This window comes from Poecilia reticulata, linkage group LG7 (genome assembly GCF_000633615.1).
Source record: "Poecilia reticulata strain Guanapo linkage group LG7, Guppy_female_1.0+MT, whole genome shotgun sequence".
Taxonomy (NCBI): domain Eukaryota; kingdom Metazoa; phylum Chordata; class Actinopteri; order Cyprinodontiformes; family Poeciliidae; genus Poecilia; species Poecilia reticulata.
Window position 1 is genome coordinate 1,709,003 of NC_024337.1, and position 12,183 is coordinate 1,721,185.

Consider the following 12,183-nt stretch of genomic DNA (forward strand, 5'->3'; position numbering starts at 1 on the left):
AAGGAGTGTTGGGTTACTGCTGGTGTCCACCAGTTCATGGTTTCTCCAGGATGTCACATTGGCAACAGAAGCTCAAAACTTGGTCTATTTGGATTCCATGTTCCAACCTCCCACAATACCTTTGTAGTGAAGTTATAGCGGCTTGAAGTTGATAACACTAAACAGAAATACTGGGTGAACATGGATGAGGTATTTTGGTGTAGGGTGTGTCCAAATAAATAAATATAAATTACTAAATACATCTTGTATTACTTTGTAATTTCCAATGACATTGTAAGTGCTATTACAAATGCAAATGGTGTTAGTTGCTGTGGTTTCCCAACAAATTTGAGAAACCAATTCAAATTTTTGTTTGAATTGAAAATTTTTTAGTTAGTTTTTTTAGTTTAGTTTTAGTTTTTTTCTCTTTCCACAGGTTTAGAGGGAAACTTTAAGGATGTTCACTTTATGCTTCACTTTATGCTTATTTCTCTCCTCTACTCCTGTCTCCTTTCCTTTTAAACCTTTTCCGTACTTTCTCCCTTTCCTTTCTCCATTCTTCGTCATCTATGTGCCCATAACAATTCTGTGAAAGTAAATYTGTTGGGCCACATCTTGACACTCAGACAATAACTCTGAGGTCCACACTGCCAGACAGGGCATGTTAAAAAAAAGAAAAACGATAGTGTATGTCCAAATTCAGGGGCTGCATCCTTAAAAGGCCCTGCTATACTGCAGACATAATTTTAATAGAGAATGAATGTTAAATCTACTTGATAAATTGTAATCTAATATTTTCAAAAGCAGATTAGTGATGTGTCTTCTGTCTTATCTTTTCTCACAGATTGAGGTACGAGACAGAAGAGAGCCGCGGTACGGAGTGCAACGTCTTCACTGAGGGCAACAATGGCACTGAACAACTTCTGTTTATCTTTCTCTTCTCTATCTCTCCGCCCTCTGTTCTTCTTTCCTATCCAATGATCAGGATATCACCCAATTTCAATGCAGACACCGCGTGTATAGGATTGTGTAAGATTAAAAAAAAATTAACTACAACAAACACGAGGATAAACTATATTTTGAAAAAAAAAAATACAAGGTTGTACAGTGCATTTAACACTCAACTTTCTCAACAAATACCTTTATGATGAAAAATATTTACTGTATTTAAAGTCTTGAGTTTTTTTGTGTGAGAACTCCGATCCCTAAGATGAAGAACCATAATGTCCGTTTTACAGTTCTTTATTTAAAGTGTCTCTATTTACTGGCTTTGAGTTTATGTGGTGTGTACATTCAAAACATCAAACAACAGATAAGTGGTACTCCTCACACAGTTACACAGTCAAGACGCAATATACCAGAACGTTCCATTACTGCACATGTAAAAAAAAAAAAAGAAAAAAAAAATTACAGGGACTCATATGGCTCTTCATCTGAGGACTTTTAAATGTGAAGAATTTAAAGGAGTACCCCATTGCAGCTTTACAGAATTTAACATCTCTGGGAGATTCTCTACTGTACATACTAAACAATGTAAATAACATAACTGCTGACGCGAACAGCCGACGACAAAACCTCATCTGACTCCGATGCATTCGAGTATAGTATTTCTACCCTCCGTTTCAGTGTTCCTCATGCTGGAAAGGCATCTGAGTATACGTTTGGATTTGCTGTGCTCCTGCGATTCCCCACTACTGATTTAGTGGGATCACACAGATGGGAATAACACAGATATCATAGCTGGAAGATCCACAGAGAAGCAGAGCACCGTGACTCGGAATAATTGTGTTTGATCACCTTTTTTTTTTTTTTTTTTGAGGGGGAAAGAAAGAGACACTTCTCCTGCGTCAACATGGCCTCAAAAGAAGCTGCTTATTGTAGATTTCCACCCTCTAGTATGTTGTAGATTTTACCGTTAACTTTAGCTGCAGCTGTCATGTAGAAAAACATTTTATTTGTGTTTCACTTATTTGTGCCATCTCACAACCCCCCTCTCTTCAGTGTGCAGTTTACTCCAGTTTACGGTTCCAGCATACAGTGATCAGTTTACGCTACAGATGTCTTAAGACTGTGTGGATATGACTGCTAGTGCTGGCCCCTAGTGCTGCATTAAGGTGATGTCACATATGCCTCTTTAAAACAGAAAATTCCAGGTGGGACAACCATCTGCTATGAAACAAGTTTAAAATTTAAGTAATAAAAAAAGCTAGTGCGGCAAAAAAGACAAAAGTGTCTTTTACACTTCCTGAAATACAAGCATTTTAACACTTCAGTGTAGTTCTTCATGAATAAGGAAAAAAGGTGAATGAGTGAATGTGCAAAACTTGATTTTACATTTTTAGTGCAATTACTAAAGCTATAGCTTGGGTTTTTTTTAAATGAAGTGCTGTGAAGTTATCAGTTATATGCTTAAAGTAAGAAAATTTGTGTTTATTTGAATATCTCTTTATTGTAGAAATGCTTCTAGGCCATAGATTCCTTTAATCTAATTAATTTCCCCCTTAAATTGTTCCATATTTGGAAAGAAAAGGCATTTTAGGGTTGAGCATCAGAGCTCTATATGTGGGTTACGCCATCAAAAACTAGCCAGATCCTTCATGCTGAGGGCATACAGCTTATTTTGCTCCTGCCTGCAGTCTGGCGTCCATTAATGCATTGAAAAATTGAAGTCTGAACAACAGGACATACAGTGTATTTGTAGCTTACCAATTTAAAACAAAGACCTCAACAACAACAATAGCCTTGTAAGTCCTTGTTAAGCTGGACGCCAGCTTGGTCAGACACTGCTGTGGGATGGCATCCAATTCCCTCAACTAGCCATTGTCACCAGTCAGCCAGTGTGGTTGTATTGGTCACCCTGGCATTAACAGGACGCCCTGGCTGATCCTACAGGTGCTTGCACTACAGGCAGACCGTTACATCCTCTCCACTCCCAGATTCCAGAGGTATTTTCTGATAAAGCCGCCTCTGGAGTAGCCTGGTAAAAACCAGGCCCTTGTTCTACCCTTCAGCTCCTTCAGAGGGTCTGGACTCTCGTCTGTCAAGACATGATTGTTTCCTGGAAGCTATGGACTCTGTTGAAGTTTTAAATTTTACCCAACTGCTAACGTTTGGCTGTGACATATGTAATGTGCCAGTTCTACGCTATGAAGCTTACCGGAAATGACCTGCTCTGTAACCAACCGTTCTCCACTGTGAAGAGAGAAATGCCGTACTGTTAATGCTAATTCAATATTTGGGTTAGGATTAGTTAGTTAGTTGCTAAAGCTGCAGCCAGGCTACAATTCTAAAACAGCACAGAAAATCCATGTTATCATTCACAACTTCTTCGATGTTTGGCCTGACAGAAAATCTACCAGAGCTGTAAGCAAGGTCTGAATTTAGCAGAATAGCGCAATAAAGGAATGACTGGGCTAACTCTGGAGGTAAGCATTGACATTTTGGAGGATAAAATTTGATCCCTAAGAATGGAGATGTGGAGATTTTCACTGGTTTTTAAATAGCATTTTGATATCTCTCTTCTCTGAGATTGCCTTTAATGGTGACAAGCCTTGGTTTTCCAGTGAGGGTCATGCTGCCCTACACYATAACACTGCCTCCATCAGAAACAGATTGGCTTTGGCTGAGTAGCATAGAGAACGTTATCATGAGTGTGACACAGGTACTCAACTCTACAACAGTTTAGGGGGAAAACACATACAGCATACATACAGCAATATAAGATTTAACGCCAAGAAGCATCATTTAAAAAAAAAAAAACAATGACCAAACATAAATCTTCTTAGTAACTAACATGTTTAATCCATTACCTGTTGTAGACATTATGTTCTATCACGAATAGTTTTTAGAAAAATGAAGAACTTATCTGAGCCACTGAAGGCTTGCAGCTAACCTGGAGGATTAGCCTTAGGTAACTTTAACCATTAAAAACAACAAAACAACGGAGTTTAATCTGTGGGATGCAAAGCTGTAATAGAGGACATTAAATGATACCATTCTCATTTTTTTACCTAAGCAATGTGTGTCTGCACTAAAGTTCCATTGGTTGAGGTCGTTGGATGAGACAATCGGACTTGTCGACTCTTTTAAGAGGGTCATTTCAGCAACTTTATCAAAAAAATGTGGTTCTTGACTTACAGGTTTAAAAGTTTTTTGGAAATGATCCCATTGAGATTGATACTTTGCCAAAGTAACTCTAGCACAGCCAGAGATGTTGTTAGGCTACAAAAACAAGAAATAAACATTACTGACTTCTGAATATGTACCAGTTATCTGCTAATATAGCACCGTATCACATGGTATTAAGATTTTCAGGTTGAGGTTTTATTTATTTATTTTATTTCTAAAATTAGCTAGAGTGGGTGAAGACCTTTTTTAATAGCTGTTGGTCTTCCACTGCTAACTGCTGTTATATGACATCCAAGGTAACAAACTGATAACTTACAGAAGCTCAAAGATTCAAGCTATCGCCTCATGGGGGGAAAAACACGTTTTAACACAGCATTTAGGCAAACGCTGATGAATTAGCTCATTTTAAACATTTTGCATCAAGTCCTGTTGTTCTCCCATAATCTTTATTTATGAACATTAGTGAAACACAAGATGGTATTTAAAAAGTGACAAAGTAAAATTTCCACTCCCTCATTTTTAAACTTTTTACTTAATGATCATTTTTCAACACTCTCATTTTGTCCAAGTTATTTAGATTCAGAAGACCTGCTAGAAATGATCCATTTTCAGCTAATCAGGGCATGTGTTTGTGAGAACAACACATTCAATGCTACCTATACTTCCATTAATAAACACGTCACCCACAATAGCAGTGGAGGCTATGATGCTAGAACAGAGCTGAAGAGGCAAATCCAAATAAACTGTTTTAAATTTCCTAAAAGTGTTAGCTACTGACATGACGTTGGAAATAAAGTAGGAAATATTCAAAATAGTTTTGAACACAAAATATCATCTTAGAGTGTATCAAACCGGCTGCAGATTTTATGTAGTGGATGGTTATGACATTTCTACCTTAAGACAAATTTCCAGATTTCTATCTTTAGTTTTGCATTTGGCTGTGAACTTAAAGCTTTAAAAAATCTTTGATGCAAGTGTGTGCTTACCTTCCTGTTAGTAACAGTCATGAGCCGGAATGAGACCCTCATGGTATTTGAACCTTAAGGGGAAAAAATGTCATGCATTACACATAATCGAAAAATAAAGTAGCTTTTATTTAACGCAGAAACAATTTATTCTATCATTACTTTAAAAAAAACTAATTGATTATTAAAGTTAGAATAATTATCCATTACTTTTATTCATTATTTTGAATGTGCTTATTGAACAACATATTATTCATTTTGACGTTCTGCTCTTTATGGAAGAATATAAATGCAAAAAGCTGATATTAGCTGGTTATTTAGTAAGGATATCAAACTGGATAGAGACATAATAGATATTCAAATCATAGCTCACTAACTGAAGTTTAAAACTGATTAATAGAACTGATTGGAGAAACTCCATTAGGTTTGAACCTTTAACTAATCCGTACTGGCAACATTTCTAAACAACCAGGTCTGTCTTTTCTGTTGTTACAAAGGCAAAGTGTACTGGGCCTTCTTTGGCTCAGGAGTGTGCAGCAACAGGTGGGGAAGGGGGAGTGTTGTGCAATTCTATTCTCCATATAGCCAGACTAAACTTACATCGGTCTGGTAGTTTCTCAGCCTTAAACTTTTAACACCAATGTAATGAAACATGTTAGTAGTTTGTGAAACTGGTTAATCCCAAATCACAGGTTGGTTCTCTTGCTGAATTAGCAATTGATGTGGTTTCAAATGTTGAACTTTTCTGAAATCTAGAATATGTGTTGAACTTAAGGAATACAAGCAAATGGCTTTTTTTACTTTCATGTTTTTTAGAGAGTCCATCATTTGATGGGAATATTGATTCTTTAGAACCTTTGAACTTTATTGGTCTGGAATTTGCTAAAAAAAAATCCCCAAAGGCCTGCAGACCACACACTGTCCTCTGGGATAACTGCCAGATATTCTCTGCATTATCCATGTAGCTGTGACATTAAACTAGTTGTTACCCTCACTAATCGATTTGAACATAAACATGATTTCACATCCTGGTCTAGAGTCTTGACGGTTCCGAATGATCAGTTTACACAAGAACAAAGGAGGTACGGTAGTTTGTTAGTGTTCATCAAATGAATTTGTCGTAATTTGAACAAAAAGGTATTACCTGCTTTACATTACTAACTGCTGTACCTGCTGGCCAAATGATGGCTTCTTTATGCTTTAGCTGCTTCGCATTTCTCTGCCGTTTGCTGTGGTTCTGGTGACTAGCAGGATTCTGCCATGACAAACTGTGGTTGCACAATATGACAAAGCAGTCTGCTGTAATCCAGGGCACCATGGGGGATTTTTATCCCTCTCAGAGGAACCCTTCAGGCTGACACACTGTAACTGAAACTCCCAAAGCTTGGCTTAAGTCATGACAGGAATAAAATTAGCTGTGTGCATGGATAATTGTTTTATATGAGAAACTGACTTGCTGTGCCCAAGTAAAGGAAAGGTACAATCATACCATAAACCCTCCTAAGTAGATAAATGAATTTCACCGAGCTGTCAAATATTGACCTGGTGGTTTACACATCGGGACAAATCACAAACAGAGAACAGCCTCCATAAACTATCTTTTTACTGTTAAAACTAATTAATCAATGTCATGAGTTGTTAAGAAAGCATTCTTTATTGTTTTGTCAGTAATGTTTTGAAGGGTGTGTATGAGCAGTCAATGTCTCACTGACAGTAGATAGTGGTTTGAGAAATCCATGACTGGAGAATATTTGCAGACTTCCCAAAAATTGCAACAACTGTGAAAATGTTTAGAATAAACCACTCAACATTTCAGAGTTATTAGCTTAGTGCCACTCAGTTAACKAGGTATTGGAATAGCAGTCATCTTATTTAGTCAAAAACAAAAAAAAATCTTCTTTTCAAAGATGGTGTAATCTAGAGGTGTGCAAGTGTTTTAATAATCTACTCCAAAATGTATGGAGTGGGCTTAGTGTCATTCAGCTAAGTAAATAAGCAATTGCTTAGCGGTTGGCTTGGCTAGCCAAAAAAAAATGCTCCATTTTTCTTTTCAAAGATTGCCGTTACTTAGAGGTGTGAAGGTGCTTAATAAACCAAAAACAGGGAGTTAGTTACATGCATAAACTTGCATTAATTTTCTACTCAATGTCCTGTCATGAGACTGACCACTCTGACCACTGTCTACTCCAGTTAAGACATCTGAAAACTGTAGTTCATACTGTGGGGAAAGTCCAAAACTCAGATTTTTCTCTCATGAAGAATTTCAACCAACCTTTAAAAGTTGACTAATTTATAAATGAAAGACAAGATGCCTACCGACTGAACCAACTGGATATCGTTTCACTTGGTTCATTTGCAGTGGATTCCAGTGCATTCCTTTACTATACATAGATTAAGCAGATAGCTAGATGTACAGTGTCTTTTTAGAATGGTAGCTAGCTAATTCTCAGGAAGCTGTGTACTAAGTACTGTATTAAAGGCTCATTATGGAAATTACAAACAAAAGTCAAAAATAAGAGTGATTTGATGAGGTCATCGTTTAAATGATGAGTTGCTTTTCTCTAGCTCTTTTGATGAAGTGTAGACTAGGTTAGCACTGATGATGTTTTTCTTTCTGGGCCTTTAAGACAATATGATAACAGCCCTTATGCTGAATCTAATGATGCTGTCTATGGAGGCTCTGCACAGACCGCTGGCCTGTCTATCCACTGTCGTAGTGTAAAAGTGCTGGGCCCTCATTCAAGAGACGTTTGTTTCTGTTTTACCTTGAATTATCTGTGCAAACATAAAAAATAAAAAAAAAACATTCGCAGTGAAACTCAACCATTTGGTAAAGAAGAACACTCATACTTGCTTTTGATGTTTGTTTAGTTATCTGAGCAGAATTCGTTAACTGTTTCATACAAAGGGCTGCGTTAAGCAGTCAGTCATGTTTCTCACACATTGTAGCGTGCATCTGTCATTTGTTTTGGGAGGGTTTTTTTCACAGGCCCAGGACATAATTTCCTAACACATTAACAGTTAGAATATAAAGAAAACATAGCCCTGAGGCCTAAGTGGTCATGTGAGGCTTCCAAGAATCAATACCAGTACGATCGTCATTCTGGTCTTTTTTCTGGGTACTTTGGTTCCTGAGGACTTGACAATGAACCTATGGAAAAAAAAAGAACCTTAAAAAGGAACTGAAAATACCTTAACCCTGATGAGCACATATTTGTACCACTCCAGGTGCCTCTAAGAACTCTTGAATTAATTCTGATGTGGTGCAGAACCAGCAAAACAAGTAGTGACATTGTAGTTTTTTTTCTACTACAGACTACTCACTCAGACTGAGCTCTGAAACTAGATGGGTCATTTGTAGATTTGAGGTCAATTCAGTTTCAAACCATGAAATTAAGACAAAGTTGAATTAATTACCTTACTTTGTGGAGACATTTTGATTTATAAAACATAGGAGTAAAAAACATACAAGTATATTTTTATTTTCAATTTTCAATTGGACTCCAAAGCTGAATTCGCCTCAGTCTAGAACTGTGGGATCATTTAACGATGTGAAAAAAATTGAAAGGGTGTTAAGAGTCAGTGAGAAGTCATTTCTGATTTCTAGCTACAAACAAAATGTTTGTGGATTATGTAAATGTCATGGACATGTCAATGATTTATCATCTTTTATCATGCAATATCATATATAAAGATGTATAGTGTGGGGCGGGACAGATTGGGAACAAAAAAAAAGAATAATGTTCAGTGACTTATGTTATTCTAGTTGACTTTCTGTTAACTCCTGAAATGCAGATGTTGCCAAAATACCATAAACGATCATGTGTTACCACGAGAGAAAAAAAAAGAAAAAAGAATCAGTTTTGCTTTTGTACAACAAAATAATGATATACTGATATTTGTCATGTATTTCTGATGAGATCTTTGTTTTTATGTGTTTATCACAGACTCTTCTGTTCTGTTACGGTTTTACTTTCAAAATATTTAGGTATGAAATATGACGGTTCCTTGGTCTTCTGAGGCCTAAAAAACCCCGATTCAGTTTGGACTCGCTAACGGGCCGCTGCTTTTTGAGATCTCAATGCCCAAAACGTTTGAAAACTAAAAAAGGAACGAGAAGTCTGTTTCTCAAGTTGCTTGATTGTGTACGAGTGCAGAGCCTCAAACGGGCCTGTCGCTCGCCACGGTTCAGGGTGACATACTGATTTTGATTTGAAAATTATGTCTAATTCCTATTTGTGAATAGTATTCAACCTCACAGTGATGAGAAATTCTGTTATTAAAACACATTTTGAAAAAGGTAAATAAAGATATTTTACATTCAAAATCAGTTGTGAAGGATTTATTGAAGGTTAAAAGTTATTAACTTTGATAGGAAGTGGCAGCAGGGCACAGGAGAGAAACTCGGACATCCTGTTACTCGGCCACACCCTTCACCGTAGTTTAGCGAATCCAATTCGATTGTCAGAACTTACACAGAGTTTCCCTTCATCTTTCCTGGGGTCTTCTACTGAAGAAGGTAAACCAAGCCACCTTAACTGTATCCTTTTCATGTGGAAGAGAAGAAAGTTAACTCCAAACTGGACGATGGAGATTCACAAGCAAACTCCAAGTCTGAACCAATTCATCCTACAGAGGAATATTGTTTCAGTTCATATCTCATGACCACAGGTCAGGGTTGGAACATAGACCATCCATCCATCCATCCATTTTCTTACACCCTTGTCCCTTGGTGGGGTCAGGAGGGTTGCTGGTGCCCATCTCCAGCTAACGTTCCGGGCGAGAGGCGGGGTCACCCTGGACAGGTCACCAGTCTGTCGCAGGGCAACACAGAGACACACAACCATGCACACACACACTCACACCTAAGGGGCAATTTGGAGAGGCCAATTAACCTGACAGTCATGTTTTTGGACTGTGGGAGGAAACCGGAGAAAACCCACCATGCACAGGGAGAACATGCAAACTCCATGCAGAAAGACCGGGGCCGGGAATCGAACCCAGAACCTTCTTGCTGCAAGGCAACAGCTCTACCAACTGCGCCACTGTGCATGCAGTGGTGCCCACGGAACATAGACCAGTARATTAAAAACTTGTTCTTTTGGCTCAATTCCTTCTTCATTGGAAGAAAATGAAAGGCAGAATTACTGAATCTATTTAATTACATCTGTATCTGTACCTTGAGTTGTGATGTGTTCTGAATTGGTGCTATGTAACACCAAGCATCAAATCCAAACCTCAGTGGACTGTGAAGAATGTTAGTGCAGAGATTTTTCTCAAATGCTGGTGTTGGGTCTACATGTCTGGACAGAGACATCCAGGCTGATGCTGCTTTAGGTTGAAGATAACATCCCCTTGACATGAATGTAAATAGCTGCATTTCTATTGACTATAAAATTGCACAAATCGCAAATACAAAAAATAATTTAGTTAAAATAGTTTAGTTAAATGGAAACTAATTTTAAAAACATGTTTTTCAATAAGTCTGTGCAAAAATGAGTTTTTTCAACCTTTTTCAACATTAGCGAAGTTGGTGTATTTTGCAAAACACTTTCTCTGCATCACATGAGTCAGTTTAAATACCTTAGCTGCGTTTTCTGAACATAAATTTGCTTAACAGATGAAGGCCAATTTTTAAAAAAGCCACGTTTTTTGATAGAACGTTTTTGCGCGAGGATGATCACATTAACAAAACTTTCATGTTTGATTTTAATTGCATTTCTTACTTAAAGGAAACAGCACAATTGCAAAGGGTTTTCTCAACATTAGCACAACATTGAAAAAATTTCGCCCACATTTGTAATGGAAACGTTGTTACTGACCCCAAGTACACAAGTAAGCAAGCAGCACTTTGGCTCCAGACCAGGATGATCGGTCCAGTTGTTTCAGCTGGAACATCTGTTTATAAGTGCCAGATGTGAAGCAGCTCTACTGTTGAGCTAAACATTGGTTCAGTGACTCACAGAAAAGCTAAATATTAAAATATTTTCACTTTCTACAGTAAATATTTTAATTTGTAAAGGAAAATGCAAATACTAACAAATTTGATCTAGTTCCCTAATGTTTTTTTTTTACTTGGATTAAACCAGCTGTGTTTCCATTACAAATGTGCACAAAACTTGCATTCTAATGTAAAATGTAAAAACAATGTAAAAACAAGAAACTATTTTACAATTACTGTGTTTCCATTAATTAAGAAAGGCAATTAAAATCACCCATGAATAAACAAGCCACTCCTTCATCCTCCAACTACTTCCTGTCATCTTCTTCATGGTTTGTGACAGTAGTAACATCAAGTTGATCATGTGACCATCTGATGCTAAACAATTTTGGACCAATTTCGCCCCCCATACCCCCCCGCCCAAAAAAAACCCCAAAAACACCTCATCCTGACGCCAAAGCTTTTATAGAAAAATAGGTGTTTTTTGGAATTGGCATTTCCATTATGCAAATTTGTTTTCCAAATATCAAATTGCAGAAGTATAGTGTCAATGAAAATACAGCCAATGTTCAGTATTCCCAGAAATAAAGCCAATTAACAGGATTTTGAGTGTTACTTTTTATAAAAATTGACGAGGATCTTGCAAAAATATTACATTATTATTTTTTGTTGTTGTTGGAATTCCCAACTCTATTTGTTTTGCTGGTTGTTGTTATCAGACAATCTTAATCCCAGGCATCGCAGCGACCCGAGGCCCGGATCCATCACCGCCAGACCTGGCATATTATTATTTATGTAAGACTTGTCACGTCTTTTGTCGTGTTGGTGTTGAGTCACACGGCCAAATATATCACACAGACGGTGGAGAGACCCACGACTGGAGACTCCACAGGCTGTCGCAGTAAGTACCTGTAATTCATCAGTGGCTTCCTGTTCTGTGAGGTCCGCATGGAGCAGCTCAGCACTGGGCATCCAACTGAGCTTCTCACCCATTTAGGGTTTGTATCTATTTTTGAAGTACAAAAAGTGCCACGTACCACTGATTCAGTGGAGTACAGTTGGTACAAAAAGTCTACACAACCTTGTTAAAGGGGCGGTATTATGTGTTCTCCAGGCACATAATACCACTTTACAACACAATCAAGTAACTGTTTACCTTCAGTTGTTATA

At 37.5% G+C, this 12,183-nt stretch overlaps 1 protein-coding gene across 1 annotated transcript in view; it reads left to right on the forward strand.

Moving 5' to 3' along the window:
- Positions 1 to 8,919, forward strand: part of lhfpl4a (LHFPL tetraspan subfamily member 4a) — a 35,744-nt gene extending 26,825 nt beyond the window's left edge. The window contains exon 4 of the mRNA XM_008412762.2: positions 824 to 8,919. Coding sequence (XP_008410984.1) covers positions 824 to 877 — 54 coding nt within the window. The 3' untranslated portion in view covers positions 878 to 8,919. The remainder of the gene's footprint in view (positions 1 to 823) is intronic.
- Positions 8,920 to 12,183: the final 3,264 nt, after the last annotated feature.